The sequence below is a fragment of the Balaenoptera borealis genome (genome assembly GCF_965194805.1).
Source record: "Balaenoptera borealis genome assembly, chromosome: 2".
Lineage (NCBI taxonomy): Eukaryota > Metazoa > Chordata > Mammalia > Artiodactyla > Balaenopteridae > Balaenoptera > Balaenoptera borealis.
This window is the reverse complement of record NC_138867.1, coordinates 118,902,131-118,924,127: the sequence shown is the minus strand read 5'-3', so window position 1 is coordinate 118,924,127 and position 21,997 is coordinate 118,902,131. Positions and strand designations below refer to the sequence as shown.

Sequence of the window (21,997 nt, the reverse complement as noted above, 5' to 3'; positions counted from 1 at the left end):
AGAGATCTCAAAGTCTATTAGACTTATAGAAGAACGTTCATTACCCTAAATTCCTAATTTAAATACTAAATTCCTAATTTAAATACCTTCTGTTGAGTTAGGAGTTCTGGATTCTAGCCCTTGCTGTACTCTAAGCCTCAGTGTCCTCATCTGTAAAACAAGAGGGTTGGATTAGAAGATATCTAGGGTCACTTCTATTAAGTTTATCATTATAACCTTGGTCTTTTTCTGAATTGCCACTTTAGGAGCAAAAATGTCCCCTTAAAATGAAAAGATGGAGGGAGGCAAACCAAAACAAAAAAACCCCAATTTCCTTTCTGTTTAGATCATTACCTTAATTTATTAATTGTAGTCCTATTTTTGCAGGTAAAATAAAACTAGTTGTCTGCCTACGGCTTTGCCAGCTAAAATGTAAAATGAGGTGACAGCATCTTGTTTGATATCTTTGTAGTAGTTGCTTAAATAACTGAAATCAGAGATGTTTGTGTGATGGCTTAAAGGTAGTTTATATTAAGTATCACCTGTTTTAGAGATCCTTTTGGATAGAGCTGTGTAATAGCTTATTAACTCCACATGCATAAAGTAACATACTCAGGGAGACATCATTTTATCATTTGTAGTGCTTTATCCTATAGTGTCATGTAAAATACATGATACTTAGAATAGTGGCAAAAAAAATTCAGAAAATGTTGAAAAATTATTAAATTCCTTGAGTGTACATGGACATTTATTATAAGTGGTAAATTTTATAAAATGGGTTTTAATGAATTTTAGTTAATCTGCTGATGCAGATAGTTATACTGCTTAGGACTTTACCATTTTTATTTTACCATTTTATTCATTTTTCAAAGAATTTTTACTACATTATTTCATTTAAAAATAGTGTCTGTGGTTGATGCTGTCTTGCTAATTATGATTTTCTCCCACCTCACTCTGTCTTGTTTTCAAACAAATCTCTCACCTGCCACCAGTATAATAAAAATATTTGAATTCCATCACTATTCATGAGGCCATTCTTTTGGGTACATAATTATCTTGCACTGGAATTTTTCCAAAGTGGACACACATGCATTGTACTCCTAACTTTTGTGTAAAACACTTTAGTTCATTTTATTCTGCTTTTGTTTTTAAGAAAACACATGAGGGTGGAACAATACTCCAGGTCAGGAAGCATTATCAGTTTCCACTGATGTTTTATATGTGCTGTGTTTTTATATGAGACTCTAAAAGCTCAAACTCTGTGATGCTATAAAGACATGGAAAATGATTCTTTCTTAGGGTTGGAGGAAGTGATGACTAGTGTTTTTTTGCTGGTAGTATCTGATAATCCCCCCTCCCTTTAGCTATTCTAGGCATGTTTAGTTGTCAGGCGTTGTCGGACTAAATTGCTAAAAATAACAAATAAGGGGGAGGCTGTTCTAAGGCCAGCTCTTGCCACTGTCTGTAATCTGTTTAATTTAGTTCCTAAGGAGAAAGGGCAAAAGGAACATGGTGCCATTCTAATTGAATGGGTTTTTTGTTTAAAGTTGCTGACAAGTACATTGTTTGAGCTCTCTCTTTTCCCAAACCCCATAGGGCTCATGTACCCACATCCACTTATAGTGGAGAGCCAGAGCTGGGGGTCTCAAAGAGCATCCTCTAATCAGTGGTTGTACTGGAGATTAACCAAGTGATTGTGGTCTTTTGCTTGAATTTAATGTGGCTTTTGACAGTGGAAATGTGCAGTTAGTTTGTGAGAGAGGGTGAGACAGAGAAGATGGTAGTTAAAATGGAGGAGTTATTGTGAGAATAAAGACATCTATTTAGTACTCTCTTCTGCCCTAACTCAGTGTTCCCAGAGAGTCAGGTTGTTTGATAAAATTAACCACACATGTGACTTCAGTATACCTGCATGTAATTTTAACCCCCATTTCCAGCATAAACGTCTATGTGGATTTGGCTCTTGACTTCCCTGCACCTTAACTTCTTCCTAATAATAGAAATAACTTTCTGTAAAATGGAGATAGCAGTCTACTACTTGTTTGTAAAGCTGTTGAAGATCACTGAAAGGATGATTTAAATGTCCTTCCTATCCTCTGCTATGTATTTACCAGCGGTGGAGTGTGTGAAAACTGGGAGCAAATTTTCAGTTATATTTCTGGTGTTCTACATTCTGTGTCAACTCACCTGAAGGTTTACTGATTTTTATATTCTGAAGTTGCTTATTGATTTTTGTGTCTGAAGTCCTATCCAAAAATCCCTTTGTGTAATTCTTTTGGTGTTTTTTTTTTGGTCTGAGCCTGGCCACTTTAGCACCAAAGAAAAAAATGGATTGCTTGTATTAGAGATTCTTGGTAAGGAGTATCTTGGGAAAGCCTGTATTTACCTAAAGCTTTGGAAATTGAGCAATTGGACACTGCAGGCTTTGGGAATGCTTATTACTTTTAGGCATTTTTTAAGTCATCAACCTGCTTTACTCCCTAATTTAATGAAATACATAATCATTTTAACTGAACTAAAGGGTCTCAAATTATAATTTAGAGCACAGTCTTCAACAATATCTATGCTATATAGATGATGACGTCTTGTGATTCATGTGGAATGACATACATGGCAGCACTTAAAATCTTTACAAGTAGCTCAAGATTGATATCATTTGTGGTTGAGTTTAATCGGCTCTAGAAATTTGTAAAAAAAAAAAATTACTTTCCGTTTCTGGACTTTTGGGGTTCAAACTCAGAGACTTCATTAATGCAAGCTCAGTGTCTTTCTCTCTTTAGAGAAGGTACGAGAGGGAAACAAGCTATAGGTGGTGATAGAAAACATAAGAGGAAGAAGGAGCTTCTGGTACTATAGTTGAAGCCTTAAAATGGATCAAGTTTTGAACTGAATTGTAAAATATCATTTGCCTTAATTTTTAAGTGTTGATGCTTTCAATATCAGAGGCTGAACTTTCCACTTAGAACTGATTTTTCCTTCCTTTGGGGGGACTAAACAATTCTAAGATTCATGATGTGAGGCTCTGGCCAATAATAATTGGCCAGAAGAAGTGTATGCATGTAAAAAAAAAAAATCATTAAATGTTTGCTGGGTGTCTTGATTATACAGAGTACTTTGGGGTTTTGACTAACTATGGAGGCTTTTTGTTCTTACCTTCAATCTTGCACATTAAGGAACCTACAGTCTATTGTATTTACTATGTGCCATGCACTATTACAGGCAAAGACATAATTAGCAAAGGCCCTGATGGCCTGGAGCTTATATTCTGGAGAATGGGATGCGGAGACAGATAATAAACAAATAATATAATTGATAAATGCTAAAAATAAAAACAACACAGGGTAAAGAGAGAATGGTGAGAGTGTATAAGCTGTCTTATATAGTGTTGACAGGGAAGGTTTCTCTGATAAGGTGATATTTGAGAAGAGAGACCCGAAGGGAGTGAGCAAGCTATGTGTACATCTGGGAGAAGAGGGTTCCAAGCAGAGGGAACAGCAAGTATAAAAACCTGGGGGTGAGAGCATAATTGATGAGTTGGGAGAATAGCAAGGAGGCCAGTTTAGCTGGAGCTGAGTGATCAAGAATAGTAGGAGGTGAAATCAGAGAAGTATCAGGGAATAGATTATATAGGGCTTTGTAGGCCATATTAAGGATTTTGGATTATGGTCTGAAGTTGGGAGTTTGGGGAGGGTTTCGAACAGAGGAATGACATGATCTGATTTACATTTTAAAAGGACCATTCTGGCTGCTTTGGTGAGAATAGATTATGGAGGGCAAGGGTGGAAGGAAGGAGACTTGTTAGGAGGATGTTGCATTATATCTAGGCGGGAGATTGATGTTGGCTTGCCACCAGGGTGGTGGCAGTGGAGGTGATCAGAATCTGGATATATTCTAAGGTAGAGCTAAGACAATTGGGTGTAGGGATGAAAGCGAGGACTCAAAGTTTTGAACCTGTTATGAAGGAATCATACCTCCTTCCTCCCACATATATCATTCACTCAGCTGTTGGAGAGATTTGGAATGGGTTCATGAGAGAGGAGGCATTTTAGCTGGGCCTTGAAGATCAGTTAGAATTTTGCTACATAGGGTTGGGGCAGAGGAGAGAGCATTTCAAATCAAAGAAATACTATGGACAGAAGTCTGGAAGTAGAGTGGTGGAATGAAGGGTTAAAGTGAGAAATGAGGCTGGAAAGGCCTAAGGGAAACAAGTTAAGGGTAAAATGAATGAAATCAGCATTGTTTCTACTCACTTTGTATAAGTACTCCTTGTTCTGGGCAAGTAGTTATTCCCAGTGCAATGCTGTTCATTCACTGTGGTTTCCACATAGCATTCCATGTGTGATGGGCTCCACAGAGATTCCAAATGTTTATGAGAACATATGTACTATTGATAATTCATAGATCAGTGTTTCCTAATCAGTTTTCAAGTTTCAAAAGTAATTTTAAATGCAAATTGAAAGTTTGGTTTGGGCCTTGTTATCTTTGAGGTGCTATTAGATACCCAAGTAGAGATGTTGAATAGACAGTTGGAAATATGAATCCGGAACTCCAGGCTAATGAAATAAGATTGAGAATTGTCTATAAATTGTCAGTTTATAGGTGGCATTTAAAGTCATAGGACTGGATTAGATCAACTAAGGAGAAAAGGTAGGTACAGGAGGTATAAACAAGGTTCACAGACTGAGCCAGGGGCACTGCAGCAAGATGTAAAAGCTCTTTACAGAGGTGTGGATAGTGTGCAGTGTGAGTCCAGAGAACTGAGTGAACATCCACATGGGCAAGCCTCTGCTGTGAAGGGGCCAAGCTGAAGGGATGGGACCAACTTCCTCCATGGTTAGGGGGCTGTGCAGGCCCTTGGTTTTGTGTTGACAGCAGGGGCTGTCAGCTCAGTTAGACCTAAGTTTCAAGTGCTTTGTGGCTTTCTCTTATTAGCACTGACCTGGAGCTAGGGAGGCCTGGTCTGTGGAGGGAAGGTTTGCTTTCCCTGAGGAGGGATTGCAGAATATAGAGACTGACATCAAGTTAATCTCAAAGCTGAGCATGCTGTCTGGGGGAACTACACTGTAGGGAGTAGTTCAACATAGTTCATTTAAAGCACAGGAGATTAGAAACCCTGCTGTGTATCTGTGGTTTCTTGAGTAAAATTTGAGGGAGGGGGTACTTAATGGGTGGAAGCCAACATGCCTACTAGAGTTGAAGGTTAAAAGTTCCCTAAAAGAATTTTATAATAACTAGTACTTTTCACGGTTCCTTGTATACACTCACACATATGCATATACAAACATACTTTCCTACCCTCTTTCAGTATATACTAAGAAAAGCTTCAACCTTTAGAATATTGTTTGAGTTCATCTTACAAATTCTTAGCAAGTAATTGGTACTGCTGTTCTTTGCTCTGATATGCATAGCATAATGCCTTGGCATAATTATTAAGAATATGAGCTCTGGAATCAAATGAATCTGAATCTGAACTCTGACTCTGCCACATACTACCCCCTTGGGTAAATTACTTAGTGTCTCCAAGCCTAAGTATACTCTTCTGTAAAACAGCAGCAACAGCAGGGTTGATGGATGGGGACAATAAATAACCCTTTTATTTCCTGCTTAAGTATGGAATCAACTGAAAGGCAAATCTATATGAAAATTTTAAATGTATTTTACGTTTATAACTGATAAAGCTTAGGTTGAAGGATGTGGCTTAGGTGTGCAGCAGTAATAATGGTTTCTAATACTGATCCAGAATTAAGCATACAAATTTAGATGTAGCTACCCAGCAAATCTTTGGAAGCGTGGGACAACCACAGGTCTGTCTCTGCAGAGGCAGGCAGAGCATATCTGTCAAACTTACGAGGAAAATGTGTACCTTCTGCAAGCAGGCAGATCCTGGCAGAGCGGAAGGAGTTGAGCCGTAATTGCTTTTTCCAAACACACCAATAGGAAAAGCTAGTAGTCTTCCTGAGAGTAGATTGAAGAAGCCAGGACTGATAGCTGATGAAAACTGGAGGTGAAGAGGATCAGCATGTCTCCCTTCTTACAAAAAGTACCTACCCCATAACATAATACATGTAAATCACTTGAGACTGAGCCTGGCACACAGTAAATACTCGGTAAATGCAGGATTTTTTTACTTGCATATTATGGATGCTTAGTAACTACTGATTGAGCATATTGCCACCATGTACTTATAAGATAAAGGTTTCTTTTTAACTGGGAAAAAAATAAAGATACACAAACGTACAAAGCTAATTTAACAAACACCTGTGTACTCACCACCCAGAACTAACAAATGTTAGAATACTGTAATATATATTTTTGTTTGTTTTTTACAAAAATAAAACCATGCTAATGAAATTGAAGTCTCCTTTGTAACTTGCCTCCTGGCTCCACGTTAGTCTCATTCCCACTCACCAGAAGAAATCTATCAGGTATTAGGTATATCTTTCCAATCCATGTTTTATAACATCTCATTTTCAACAGATGATATCATAGTGTTCATGTCTTTCAATAACTTGCTTTTTTTGTATGTGTGTGCTCTACCCACACTAATAAATATATGTAGTTTACTCAGTTTAACTGCTGTAGGGTATTCCATAAGAACATGTAACATCAAAGGACCCATTGTTGATGGCTTTAATGTATAGCATGTAAAAGTGGCCAAAAGGCCTGATGACTCCTTCCATATGCAGCATAAATAATAGACATTGGTAAGACTAGTCAGTGGGCTCAAGGATGCAAGCGCCAGCAGGTTGGTGCACTTAATAATATCTGCTGCTCTCATTTCCTCATAGCCATGGATTCTGTGGTGAAGCCAATCTCTTAAACTAGGTGGCCTCTGCCCACGTGTTAGAAATGGAGATCATGTGTCCTTCACAGAGCCAGAACCAGAATTAGTCAGAAAGAGAGGGAGATTTGAGTGGGAACCCAGGATTCTAGATTCCAGCCACTTTATCATTCACTTTTACTCAGAAAGAAATGAGGATTCCTATGCCATGGTAGGATACCCCCAGTAGCTAGTTCTAATATTAGTGGTCCTTTTCTTATAAAATGATAAACCCCTAAACACCAACTCTTTGAGTAAAGAGGTTAAGTGGCTTCTAAGTGGCCTAGCAGCTAGAAATTGAAGAAGGGGCAAAAGGAAAACCACCCTTTGAATCATGTTTGCAAAGAGAAGTGTGCCAAGTGCTCTTTTATTACTCCAGTGTCATTATAAATTTAATTGGTGTTATGTCAGCTACTTAGATCAGAGCTAATAGCATATTAAACTATTTGTTTGTACCAGTTCCATGGTAACCTGGGTGGGTGTGGAGTTGGGACAAGGGGCAGCTGTGACGCCTGGTCTATAGAGTGATTTCATCATGCTGTGAGCCCCTTATCACCCTGGATGGAGAAGTGCCACTGGGTAATGTGACCTGACTTCTCAGTGCCCCTCAGAACACTCAGAGCTATGAGCAAAGGCCCTGGGCTGCTTGCCTGACCTAGAGGTTTAGCCTAGAGTTAGAGAACAGTGATTTCTTGGTGATACCGACAGGTGTAACTATGAGTTTTCCTTTTCTCTTTCTTAGTAAAAAGAAAGCTGAGGTTTTTTGAAAGCTTTATAAAATAACCCTTTGATATTAGAGTATGTTTATAGTTCTCCAGTTCTACCCTCTGATGACCTATACAAATCAGCAGAGGAGGTGCCGATGAGTCATGCATCTGTGCTTTTAGTGGCTTTGAGCTTTTACTTGTTTTCACTGTCTCCAGGTCCTTTTATGGGTTTCCGGTTGCCATATCTCTATTTTTTTAGTTGTATAAATAAATTACTTGATTGGAAAGTAGTAATGTGATCACATAGAAGTTTCCTTGCCTTTGTTTGTCCATTGGCTCTCCCAGAGTACCTTATTAACTCATTAAATGTTAATGCTTCTGCTGATAACATTAAAGTTAATTTTCAGAAATTAGTACGTCAGTTTATTTTATCCTGGCTGGTTTGTGTATGTGTTACTCTCAGTCTTTGGGTGGAGTAAAGACTAATTTGCTCTGAAAATAATTCATTAGGAACTTGCCGTGTCATGCTTGTTTTTAAACACAACCATCATTACTGTCTGATTCTAGAACATATTCATTACCAACTGTGCCCCCTCCCCCAAAGAAACCCCTTACCCATTAAGCATTTGCTGTACATTTCCCCTTCCTGGTAACCATTCATCTGTTTTCTGTCTATAGATTTGCCTGTTCTGGATATTCATATAAATAGATCATACAGCATGTGGCTTTTTGTGTCTAGCTTCTTTCACTTAGCTTAGTGTTTTCAAGGTTCATCAATGTTGTAGCATGTATCAATTCTTCATTCCTTTTATGGCTGAATAATATTCAATTATATGGATATACCACATTTTGTTTATCTACTCATCAGTTGATGGACATTTGGGTTGTTTCTACTTTTGGGCTGTTATGAGTAATGCTATCAACATTCACCAGTTTTTGTTACTACACCTGTTTTCATTTCTCTTACTTGGGTATATACCTAAGAGTGGAATTGCTGGGTCATATGATAATTTTGTCTTTTTAATTTCTTGAGTAACTGCCAAACTGTTTTCCATAGCAGCTGTATCATTTTACGTTTCCCACCATCAGTATATGGGGGTTCTGATTTCTCCATGTCTTTGTTAACACGTATTTTCCATTTTTGATTATAGCCATCTTAGTGGGTGTAAAGTATCAATAGTATCTCGTTGTGGTTTTTATTTGCATTTCCCCGGTGAGTAATGATGTTGAACATCTTTTCATGTGCTTATTGGCCATTAGTATATCTTCTTTGGAGAAATGTCTGTTTGAGGGTCCTTCGCTCATTATTTAATTGGGTTGTGTATTTTTTTGTTGTCGAGTTATAAGAAAATAGAATTTCTTGGACTTGCTTGGAGCAGAGAGTAGGATCAGACTGACTTCAGACTTTTGCCACACATACTTGCATGTTAGTCTTGCTGCCACAGGTGAGTCAGTTACACCTTCACTTCCAAGAATGCAAGGTGTTGCCCTTACTTCCGCTCTCAGAAGGCACACCTTTATTCACCTACCCCTTTACCATGCCTACAGGCCAAACTCAATAGTAAAAACTGTTGATTTGATCCTCTTGCTCTTCTTGTAAGATTAGAGTAAACTAAAGACTGAAATAGTAAAACTTGTTTTATTTGCTCATTTGGAAGACTTGTAGAGTTTTAATAGTCCTATTGATAGATACTTGGCTTTCTGACCCTGGAGAACCAGAAGTAAAACAGTGTATATGAGGAAATGTCTTGCTGTTGTAAAATTTGTTTTCATGAGACTTCTTTTTATGTACTGGGTACATTTATTTCTCATATATGATGGAACTTAGAATAGTGTCCTATGAGGACTATAATTTTTAGGGTTTTTTGGTTTGTTTTAGAAAGGAATCAAAGACCTCAGGGTTGTGATATTGGTAGTGGTCTTTGTGCATCCTTTTTCTGATCTCTTTTACGCAGATCCTGAATCAAATACTTGTCATGTTTAGTATACTGTTAATAGATTTATCCAACACACAGTTCTCAGTTGTGGCATTGTGTGGTCTCTGAAGGACATTTTTTTTGCATCTTTATTTCCTGACTATAGCATTTCAGCCCTTCTCATAATTTCCTTGAGCGTAATTATACTGATATTTCTACAGCCCTTGTGTTGGATCTGTACAAAGCCCAGTGTCTCCTTTGAAGTTAGGAGGTGAAATTATTTATCCTGACACTACAGTACACATACTCTTAGGGCTCATCTGTGACAATTAAAATATTGGGTAGTTTTCCTTCATGAAGTTTTAGGGTCAGGTCTCAAAGAGCTATAGACTTTTTATTTTTATTTTTTTGGCTGCACCACATGGCTTGTGGGCTCTTAGTTCCCCGACTAGGGATTGAACCCAGGCCCTCAGCAGTGAGAGCTTGTGGAGTCCTAACCACTGGACCACCAGGGAATTCCCTAGACTTTTTAAAGTTGGAAGATATCCTAGAGGCCACTTGATGGAGCACTCCCCTCCCCTGCCCCCAACCATTTCGGACATGTTTTTGTCATGGTTCCTACTTGAACACATCCAGTGATTTCTAGTCATCTCATCCTTTTTCCTGAACTACTCTTCTTTTGGTTTCTATGACACAGTGTCCCTCCTTTTTAGTGTTACTTGCTGGTTCTTCCTCTTCCTTTCATTCTTACTAAATGTTGACTTTTATAAGGCTAAGTCCTTTTATTCTGAGTTCCTTCTCTAGGAATTTCATTCTCATGGCTTCAAGTACTACCTATATGTAAAATTGTATCTCTAGCCCAGACTTCTTCTGTGAACTTCAGACCCAATCTGTTTTTTTTTTTTTTAAATATCTTTATTGGAGTATAGTTGCTTTACAGTGGTGTGTTAGTTTCTGCCCCAATCTTTTTCTCCTCTCACGTCTCACTTGGATGTTTCACAGGTACCTTAAACTCAATGTGTCTAAAACTAAACTTATCATCTTTTTTTCCAAACCTGGTCCTCTTGGGAGGTATTCTTGACACCCCCCCTCCTAACTTCTGATAAATAATGAAGGTTATGGTGAAGGACTTGGTGAAGTCCTCTTGTTGATTTTTTTCTTGAATATTTCTTGAATCTGTTCTTCTCTAGCTCCATTGCCACCACTAAGATACTGTCATCTCTTTCCAGGATTATTGCAATGGCTTCCTAGTAGGTTTCTCAACATTCACACTTGTATTCTCTAACCCAGTGCTTCCCAACCCTTTTTACATCACAGCACCCAGAGGAGTATTTGCATGATTCACTGGGGTAAGTGGACAAAGGGTGCTCAAGGTGGAGGCAACTGCCCAGGGGGGCTTTGGCTGCCCTGAATGCACCCGGCCACTCTAGGGACTAAAAGGATCAATATCTTGGACACATCTATTACCCATTCATGACTGACTGGGCTTTCTGCAGGAAGCTCTGCTCTAACTCATTCTCTGTGTTGCAGCCAGAGTAATTTTTTATTTTCAATGGAAATTTGACGTTTTTGTTTCTCCCGCTTAAGACCTTGTGGCTTTTCATCATCTTTAAGATAAATACCAAATTTTTAATATGGCTTGTGACCCTGTATGATCTGACTCAGTCTCACCAGCCTCATCCTTCTATATTATCTATCCCTCCCTGCCCCACCCCGCACTTCAGTACTTCAGCCTCACTGGCTGTCATTTAGTTAGTTCCCAAACGTGTCTTGCTTCATTTGACCTTTGCTCTTGCTGCTCCATTTGCCTGGAATTGCTCTTTCCCCATGCTAACCTCTCCACTTTATTAATTCCTACTCATCCTTCAGAGCTTGTTCAAAAGTGCTTCTGTGATTTCCTTGATTATACCAGGTGTTTCCTCTATTAGACACTGTGCTTTTCCCTTGGAGCCCTTATTGCAGTGGTAGTTAAATGTCTATGTGCCCTGCAACAGCGTAATCTCTGTGAATAAGTGTTTGACTTGTTCACTGCCCTAATCCCAGTGCTCTTTGGGTCTAACATATATTGAGTGCTCAATAAATGTTGGTTAAATTAATTATGTCAGTTCTTGGTACTGAGGATGAAGCTTTAATCAAGTCAGAGAAGATTCCCTACTGTTATGGAACTTACATTCAGATACAGACAATAAAGATATAAGCAAGAAAATATCATGTAGTAAAGGTGATATTTTAGAGAGTTATTGGGGAGGCCTCTCTGAAAAGGTGAAATTTCAGCTAAGATCTGAATGAAAAGCAGCAGCTAGCCACTTAAAAGTATCCAAAGGAAGAACATTCCAGGTGGAAGGCACAGATGATGCAAATGTCTTATGGTTGGAAAAAGTTTGGTGGAATTGTTTAAGCAAGTGAAAAGGGGAAGAGTCATAATAAGGTTGGAGTGGTTGGCAGGGACCAGATCATGCAGGGCCTTATTGCCCAGGTTAAGGAGTTCGGATTTTATTCGAAGTGTCATGGGAAGGCTTTCAAGGGTTTTGAGCAGAAAGTAATCTGAATTACATGTTAAAATATCATATCCATGACAAACATCCAGGCGAGGATGATGGAGGCTTGGACTAGGATGGTAGCAGTGGAGCTGGATAGAAAGAAGAGGATGGTTTCCGGATATATTTGGAAGTAAGTTAAGACTGATGGGTGGCTGCGGGGTGCTATTGGGTTCGAGGAAAAGAGAAGAATCAGGGATGGCTTCTGTTGGCTTTTGTATTTTTTTGTCTCTGTGGTTTTTAAATTGAGCAATTGGATGACTGCCATTCACTGAGATGGAGAAGACTGGGAGGGTATGGGGTGACTATAAATCAATTGTGCTTGTTTTAGACATGTTAAGTTTGGGTTTGACAACCAGGAAAATATGTTTTATAAGCAATTTGATGTGTAAATCTGGAATTAAGGGGAGGTCTAGGTTGGAGATGTAAATTTACAAGTCATAATGATGTTTAAAGCTATGAGACTAGATGAGGGTTTCTAAGAGAGAGTGATGGAGAGAAGTTAAGGACAGCTTTCCAGAAAATGTCAACATTTTGAAGTTGAGCAGAGGAGGAGTAGTCAGCAAAAGAGAACTTAGAAGGGGTAGCCAGTAATGTAGGAAGAAAATAAGAGTGTGGAATCATGAAAGCTAAGAGAGGAAAGTATTTCAAGAATTGTTTTGAATGCTGTTGATGAGTAAGAACGGGTTGAGTAAGAAGAGAACAGAGAGTAACCACTGCTTTGGGCAACATAGAGATCGTTGGTGACCTGGACTACAGTAAGTTCAATAGGGTAGATGGGAAGCATGATTGGAGAGGTTTGAGGAGATAATGGGAGGTAAGGAAGTGGAGGCAACTACTAAACAATTGGTTCAAGAGGTTTTGCAAGAAGGGGAGGAGAGAAAGGAGGCAGTACCTACAGGGGAATGTGAGGACAAGAAAGGTGTTTTTTGTGTGTGTGTGTGTGTGACTTGCCTTACCAAGAAGGATCTTGCAGAGAAAGAGACGTTGAAGATTAGGAAGAAAGAAAAAGGATAACTGTGGGAGTGAAATTTTTGAGAAGGGGATGGATACAGCACCCAAGTGGAAGGGCTGTGTTTCTGCTTCTATCAAAACACAACCCCTCTATCCATTTTAACACGAGGAAAGGAGAGAGTATATGTATAGGTGTAGGTCAGGTGGTAGATTTGGTAGTGGAAAGAGATAATTCTCATCAGATTGCTGCTATTTTCTCAGCTGGGAATGAGAGGGGAGGAGAGAGTATAGGAGATTTGAGGAGACAAGATGAAGTATGAAATAGTTGCTTTGGAGAGCAGAGAATTTTTTTAAATTAATTTATTTTTGGCTGCATTGGGCCTTTGTTGCTGCACGCAGGCTTTCTCTAGTTGTGGCGAGCGGGAGCTACTCTTCGTTGCTGTGCTTGGGCTTCTCATTGTGGTGGCTTCTCTTGTTGCGGAGCACGGGCTCTAGGCATGCGGGCTTCAGTAGTTGCGGCGCACGGGCTCTAGAGTGCAGGCTCAGTAGTTGTGGCTCACAGGCTTAGTTGCTCCGTGGCATGTGGGATCTTCCCGGACCAGGGCTCGAACCTGTGTCCCCTGCATTGGCAGGCGGAGTCTTAACCACTGTGCCACCAGGGAAGCCCTGGAGAGCAGAGAATTTAATATATTAAGAAAATTTAATAGAATTTCTGGACACTGGTGAGTGCCTATTTGAGATTCATAGTTCTGAATTTAAAGTAAAACCATGCAGCACACTTAAGTGTTTTTCTCCAGCAGCATTCAGCTATTTGGGTACAAACATGGAGTAGGTAGATGGTTGGGTTTAGCTTGGGTTGGTATTTTGCCAGGGAAGTGCAACAGAGGGAGAGAGGGGCAAAAGGGAGTTCAGAGGGGAATAAATATAAATGATGGACTGTGGAAGCTGAGCTGGGTGGGAGGGGAGAAGGTCATGGAAGCAGAATGAATAATGAAAAACTTGTTGAGTGATGTGGTTGAAGAAGTGCTGGAGGGAGAGTTACCAGATCGAAACGACCTGGAAAAATAGGAAGTAGTGGCGGTGAAATTGAAATTCTGGAGGTGGTGCAGTTACTGGTGCTGTCAAATCTCTAGGGTATGAACGTGGGCTGGGTGGCTCAGGTGGGGTAAAGTAAAAATTGTGAGGGGAGAGAAGGTCATGGTATTGGATGGATCATCTCCGTTCTTGTTGAAGTCACCTCAAGTGGTGCAGCAGTGGTGGAGAGGAAGACAGTGAGCCTCCGATGAATGAGGGGCAGTACCCAGGATATTGGGAGATTGGGAGATTGCAGCAGCGAGGAAGGGAGAAGAGGATGGTACACCATGATGCTACAAACTTCAAGAACCAGGGTTTTGGAGGAAAAAAAGAGGAGAAATGGTTTGGCAGTAGGCTTGAATGAATGAATGGAACGATGCATGGATGGAAATTTATGCTTTCATTAGGCAACTTGCATGGAAAGTTAAAATCCCTACGTGCTAGATTCAGTTCTACCTTTTAAGGCTCCCTCTTTTTTCAGAAGAGAGGTTGCCAAACTGTAGCCTGCTGACCAGATCTGGCTCGCTTGTTTTTGTGTTTTTTAGAACACAGCTATGCCCATTTGTTTGCACGTTTTTTGTGTTGCTTTTGCACTATAGTGGCAGAATTGAGTAGTTGTGACAGAGACAACCCCACAAAGCCTAAAATATTTACTATCTGGCCCTTTATAGAAGAATTTTGCTGACTTCCACTTTTGAAGATTCTCAAACTTCAGTTTGCATCAGAATCACCTGGAGAGCTTGTGAAAACAGATTGCCAAGCTCCACCCCGAGAGTTTCTGATTCAGTAGGTCTGGGTTGGGGCCCAAGAACGTGCATTTCTAACAAGTTCCCCAGTGTTGCTGGTGCTGCTGGTCTGGGGACCATACTTTAAGAGCCATTGTTTTAGATATTTAAGTTAGTGATTGGGTTCCTTCTCCCCTTAATATTCTTTGAGCCAAATGTCCCTACCTACATCAGCTGTTTATCACTTGACATGATTATTGGCTTATCGTTTTAAGCTTGGTGCCTATAAATATAATGATTCTTTGGCTGAAGCCTGATCTCTGCCATATGCATTGGAACAGTTGCCTCTCCTTGCTCTTCATTTACCTGTGAGCTTGTTTTCTTTCTTTCTCAGGTTGTCTGATGTACTGGTCTTTCTCTGGGACTTAAATGAAGCTTATGTGTTAGGGAGGGCAATAGTAGATAGAGATCACATAAACTTTAGGTGGACTAAAAGGCTAAACACTATCATTTGGAAGAAATGAGAATCCACCCTCTCCCCCCACCACCACCACTTGGTATACCTCTGCTATAAGGTACTTGAGTAGAGCAGAGGTTTATCGTGGGTACATTGAGCCATGTGATCATAGGTGGGATTTGGGAGTCTGACCCCATACGGTAGCAGTGTCAGAGTCTCTTTAGCAGGTAGGTAAAAGAACATCTGGGAGAAAAACCAAGGTCATTGCTCAGCTTGATCCAAGTCTTTTGTCCCTGTCTTTCAGCAGAGGAACCTCTGAAAGATGTCTTGAAAGCAGTTTCTAAAAGATGCAGAGACAGTAACCCCTTCTTAGATTTCCTTTATTCTCCTGCTCCATGCCTAAAATTGCTTTCTCATTCTTTCAGCTTGTCTCCCAGCCATATGTAGTTCAGCAATTACCTTGTAGCCTAGTTGTGTCCTTAATGGTGAAGTGGATAAACCCAGATGAGTTCACAAGTGGACGTGTGTCCTTGGATCACTTGTCTCTGATCTTCAAATCCCTGGTCATGTTTGGCCTGCCTTTCCTGCCTCTGGTGAGTGCTCCTCACCCATTCAGGCTGTTGTAGCGCTTGCATTTTCAGAGCTCTGCCCATCCGTGTCTCATTTCCCTTTCTGAGTTCTCTCATTGTGCCCCTGCACTGCCTTTGTTTTTCTCTTTTTCCTCTTGTTGCCCTGCCTTCTTCACATTTTACCCTGGCCGCCAAGACATGCCTCCTCAGCCTTCAGTGAATTCTTGGCCTCTTGCTAAACTTCCCCATTATGGGCAGCTGGCCCCCTCTGGCCATTTTACAGTTCTGCAGACTGAGAGAACATGAGATTCATTGAAGCTCTTGAGTTTTTAATTTGGTGTTACCCAAATCTTCATTTTACGAGTGGGGAAATAAAAGGTGAGAGGGGAAAAGACTTCTCTATACCCTAAGATAATACAAACAGGAAAAATATTAATTTAGAGAAAGAGATAAAGTTCCTAAGAAAAGAAGAAAAGTCTATAGAGATAGTGTCACAAGATGAATTACCTCAGGAGTCTATTTGAGACATTGTGTCATGTCGGAAAAGTTCTAGGGACTTGAGCCTCTTTCCTTTGTGAGAGGATGAGAATGAAACACCAGCCCCTTAGTCTGACTCCCGGAAAGAAGAACTTCAGGCTGATGAGCAATAAGTCCAACAATGTCATTTCCCTGGCCGTGCTGAGCCCCACAGGAAATCTCAGAATTTTACGTCAGGACAAGGCCCCACAAGAATGTTGCCGCACCTAGAGCTCTGTGGTTTGATGCCAGGAGAGAATTTCCTACAGACAGGGTTCTGAGGGAGATTGCTCAGCAAGACGGAAAGGTGCTGCAGTGAGGCCAGCAAATGCCTTCCCAGGACTCCTGGTGGAAGGTGGGGGTTTCACATGCCTCCTAGAGTTTCCACAGCAGTTATTATCCCCTTGTAGTGCACAGCGGCCCTGACACTGACATCACATGGAGCAGTTTCTCAAGGATTTTCTACTCCAGGACGTGGGAAATGGGGATGGTTTGTTTTATGGTTTTACAAGTTGACCTGACAATAAAGTGTAAGGGCTTTGACCCTTAGGGCCTGTTTGTGAGAGCAAGGTTTTCATGTCCCCATCAGGATCAGTGAGGTCTGAGTTTTAAACCTGTGTTTATCTAGGGGCAGAGGTTAGAGGGCAATGTCAAAAACTGAAAACCACCTTGAAGGAGAATGGTCATTTTTTGCCTTTGCTTCCTTTGATGGGTATTCCTCATTCAGGTTGGGAGGGAAAACTAAAAAGGAGTGTGTGTACAAGTAAATCAGTAAGGCATCATTTCCCACGATAAATGCACTTGTATTCAACAACTATTGAGTTCCTATTATGAACCAGCGATTCTTCTAGACACTGGGACTGTATTAGTGAGTAGAACAAAGTCTTGCCCTCATGGACCTTTCCTTCTCATAAGGGCAGACAGACAGACAAATACCGCTTCAGGTGGCGATAGGTGCTAAGGAGGAAAATCAAGGTGAGGAGAATAGAGAGTATGGAGCCGCATATGATCAAGAAGGCCTTTCCCATAAGGTGACACTTGAGAAAGACCTGAAGGACGTGAAGGAGCAAGTAATGTAGATATCTGGGGAAGAGAGTTCCTACACAAAGAGACCCAAAGGCAAAGGACAGGCAGGAGCATAGCTGGTGGATTGGAGGAACAGCTTGGAGGCCAGTGTGGCTGGAGCTGAATGAGTGAGAGAGAGGGAGTCATGGGACGGGAGGTCAGAGTCAGCTTAGAGCAGGACTGTACGTGGCTTTTTGAAAAGGCTTTTGCCTTTTATTTTGAGAGAGATGGAAAGCCATTGGAAGGTTTTAAATGTTGAAAGATGACTCTGGCCACTGTGTGGAGAAGAAACTGAAGGGGGTCAAGGACAGAAGAAAGGAGACCACTTAGGAGGCTCTTCATTAAGGTCAGATTCTGGATACATTTTGAGATAGCACTGACAGGATTTGTTGTTTGATTGGATGTCAGATGTGAAAGAAAGAAGATTCAAGGATGACACTGAAGTTTTTGTCTTGAGTTGCAGCAACGGAGTTGTTATTTACAGGAATGGGGAAGAGCAGGGTCCACAGAGTTTCTGATTTGACTAGTGGTTTTAAGCTGTGGAGATTCAAGGAAGAAAAAGTTTAACTTAGTCATTGGTTCCTTAATTTTTTCCATTCTCTCTGATGGTCTCATTTGTATTTGGGTCAATTCTATGACAGTTATTTCTGGCATAAGTACAATTCCAGTATTCTAACTTTTAGGGATCCTTACCTAGGCCTCTGTGATTCAGTGTGGATAGAAGCTGTGGGTCCAAAAGAACCTTGGGATAAACTCTGTCTCTGGGAGCATCCTTCATTTCAGGTGCTATATTGGTGTCCTAAGGCTGCATAACAAGTTACCACAAACTGGATGGTTTAAAACAACAGAAATTTATTTTTTCACAGTTCTGGAGGCTGAAAGTCCAAAATCAAGGTGTTGCAGGGCCATGCTCTCTGAAGGGTCTAGGGAAGACTCCTTCTTTTCTTCTTTCTAGCTTATAGTGGTTGTGGGCCATCCTTGGCGCCTTTCTAATCTTGCAGATGCAACCCTCCACTCTCTGCCTCTATCAACGCATGGCATTTCCCCTGTGTATCCCTTTGTTTTTACGTGGCCTTCTTAGAAGGACACTAATCATTGGATTTAGGGCCTGCCCTAATCTAGTATGACCTCATCTTAACTTGGTTACATCTGCAAAGACCCTATTTGCAAATAAGGTCACATTCACAGGTACCGGGGGTTAGGACTTCGTCATGTCTTTTTGTGAGACACAGTTCAACCCACATCATGTGCTTTGGTCCGGGTTTGACTATGAGGGTCTTCTGGGCTTAGGTATGTTTGAGGATGAGACAGGAACTATTGAAATACAGTTAGAAAGCAGGTCTGTGCTAGAGATGCCCCATCTGTTGGGATGAAAAAAATTTTTTTAATGTCCAGTAAGTCTATTTAAACTAAAGATTTAAAGACAGGTTCATTTTACATTATTTTTGAAACTTGAAGACTTTAGGATATGCAGTAGTAAAAAATCATGAAAAAGTAATGAAACTGGAAGTGGAAGATAGAAGGAAGAGATGTGACAGAATGAAGAATTTTAAAGCTGAGAATACAACCTGAATTTGATTGGCCAGAGGCCTGGGCAGTAGGGAGAAAAGCTCTTGCTGATGCTCCAAGTTTATGGTTTTGCTAGCTGGGGCAGCAAGTTGGCAGAGATGGAATGCAACAGGCCTGGGCTCCTGAGCACTGGCTGAGTGCTGCCGGGATAGAACTCCACTTGCTCCACAAGCCTTTTCCTTAGATTCCTGCAGGGCTGGGACCCAAAAGGTGCCCAGAATGGTGCATGGCACTTGCTGTCTAGCTGCTGCACAACACTTAGTACATGTACATTCTTCAGTTGTGTATCAGGAGTTACTAGTATTTGCCTCTTTCTTACTCACCACAAGTTGTTTATCAAAGGAAGTTTAAGTTCCCACTCTGATATCACAGTGATAGGACTATATCAGGTTTAGCAGTGTAATTGAACAAATTTCCTCAGCCATAGAATTATCATGGTCACTATGAGTTTTTGTGGAGCTCCTGTTCTTTTGTAAGGAATTGTGTGCAAGTTGGACAGATGGGAGATGAGTAAAGAGATCGGGCTCTTTCTAGCCTTCAAGAAATTTGAAGTTAGAAGACAAACAGGAACCAGAGGTTCACATAAGAACTATGAGAAAGATTTGTGGGATTAGCAGATGCAAACTATTATATATAGGATGGATAAACGGTGGGGTCCTGCTATGTAGCGCAGGGAACTATGTTCAGTGTCCCATGATGGACCATGGTGGAGGGGAACATGAAAGAATATATATGTGTGTAGCTGGGTCACTTTGCTGTGCAGCGGAAATTGGCACAGCATTGTGAATCAACTATACTTCAATAAAATTTTACTAAAAAATACTGTGGATGCCTCAGCATTTGGCACTTAAAGGAAACTATAAAGTCTCTAAATGTTATCGTTTAAAAAATATCTGGACAGAGAGTGGGAGAAGTTAGAGGCAGGGATATGTAGAAGGGGCACCTGAGAGGTTTATTGGTGAAGGCCTCAGGTAATAGAAGCACTCCATTCCATTTTCCTGTCTCAGAGGTTGGGGATCAGTTCCCAAGCAAGGCCTGAGACCAGGCTGCTTACCTGCCCTCTGCCCCAGCCTTTCCCTGGCTTCCCCAGGTCACCTGGGCACTTCAGTAGTCAAAGTGAACCCCCAGCTGCTTGGGTGAAGAAGGGAGGAGGGGTGAGGGAAGGGCACTGGCTGCATCTGGGCTAGGGCTCTGCATTTCTGGCTCTAGTGTGGCTCAGTCACATGCACCCTGGGAGGGGATTATTTTGAGTATTCCCCAAAAAGGGAGACTTCATTTCATGTCTGTTAAGTGGGAATGCAGCCACAACGGTGTCCTCAGGGCAGGGACCAGTGGTGAAGCCACCATACTTTTGGGGTGACCACAGGGAAAATAATGTACACACATCATTTCCTTTGACTAATCTTTTGTTAATCCTGGTCCACATGTGGCTCCTGAAAGTAAAGTTCTTTGTCTTAAGTTGAGATTTTAAATTTAGGACCCAGATGGGGTAGGAGGTAAACTTGCAAAAGGTCTGTTTTACTCAGTGTCACTGTCCTGGATTCCTGGCAGGCAACAGTTTCATTAGAAAAGCAGATTTCATCTTGACTCATCTGCCTTGGTGAGACGTGTGATGCAGCCTATCTATCATCTTGCTGGACAGAGCAGAGGGTATGCTGTCCATTTTGCAGCAGTGGCAGCTACAGGCGCCTGGCCTGGGCCATGGAAAACCTTGAGAGACAATCTGTTATGGGGCCAGAGCTTTGTCCTGGAATTTCCTGGCCTTTGTCTGTCTGGTATAACTTCATGTACCAAGACGCCTGTTTTTAGAGTCTACTTCCTTCTGGGGGAAGAGTGCTATTGCCATCCAGAGAGCACTCCTGCTTCCTGTACCGAGCAACCCCCTCCCTGTGCCCAGTGGTCAGGGTGGGGGAACACTCTGGGCAGGTGTGTATACTTGGCTCCCAATAGACAATAGGCTCCTGGAAGTCACTGGTCACAGAGAAGCCATAACCATTGGGCACAGAAGCTGCATCTGCCAACTTGGCACATTCCCCCTGGTCCTAACCCTTATTTCCTTCTCATATTGCAGCAGAAAAAATCCTACCTGGAGCGGAGTGTGAAGGAAGCTGAGGACAATATCCGGGAGATGCTGATGGCACGAAGGGCACAGTAGGAAGCCTCTAGGGAAGCTCTTCCTCCTGACCCCTGCCATTCCTGGCCAGGGGCCTGTATAGGGAAACTGCTTCTGCTCTGCCTGATGGACAGTTTATCTGGATGGTCTGGTAACCCTATGTTTTATGCATCACCTGGAGCCCCTTTCAGATCCCATCCCTGTATTTTTTATCCTGGCTCTGCCTGCCACCCTTCTTCCCTGGGGGTGAGTCATGAACCCCCAGGAGAGGGAAGATGGGAGCCGGGACAGATAGGAGAGCTCTTCCTGGGCCTACGACTAGTCACGCTGGTCAGACCAATAAAAGACATCTGTCCCACTCTGCTAAGTCTGCTTTTCTTGAGCTGATGGATGAGAACAGGATCAGAGAGGCAGAGGCTATCTCCACCTCAGCTCCTCCCTGTTCTCCTCCGGGGCCGTGGGCCTGCTCCTTCTGCATTGAAGCCTTGCCTTCTTTTTTCTGTTCCTTTAGGTAAACCCCTCAACTTCTGAGCCTCCATGTAGTATGCAGATAAGGAAAAGGAGAGCAGGGCACAGCTGAATGTAAGTGAACACAACAGTGGTGCCTCAGTGGCAGTCTGCCTAAAGATTCCTTTCCCACTTCCTCCCAAACATTGTAAAAGAAAATCTGCTAATAAACCAGCAGCACTCCAAGACGGTCTCCCTTTGGTCAGTTCATAGGGTGGACATTACAATCCTGAGGCCTCCTGGAGGCGTGGGGGCAGTGGTGTGCTGGCGCTGGCTTGTACTGGCTCAGGAGAGCCAATTATTTAATTTTCAGGAACTTTGTTGCAAGCCAGTTGTTAAACAGTAGCCATTATTAAAAATTAAGTTTGTAAATTTACCATTAAATTATATTAAAAATAAGGTTAGTAAGTATTTAGAACTTACCCCTTCCGAATTACTTTACTAAATTTGGCCATTATCTGTGTTTTTGAGGTGAACAGTCTGTTGTAT

The 21,997-nt window shown here is 41.4% G+C and overlaps 1 protein-coding gene across 2 annotated transcripts in view; it reads left to right on the top strand.

Annotated features, from left to right (window-relative positions):
• PFDN1 (prefoldin subunit 1) overlaps window positions 1-21,694 on the top strand; it is a 62,594-nt gene extending 40,900 nt beyond the window's left edge. For both annotated transcript variants that reach the window (XR_014241054.1, XM_082378721.1), the window contains one exon: window positions 20,960-21,694. Coding sequence is in view for 1 of the 2 variants with exons in the window: in XM_082378721.1 (XP_082234847.1) it covers window positions 20,960-21,043 (84 nt within the window). In the remaining variant the exon portion in view is untranslated. The remainder of the gene's footprint in view (window positions 1-20,959) is intronic.
• Window positions 21,695-21,997: the final 303 nt, after the last annotated feature.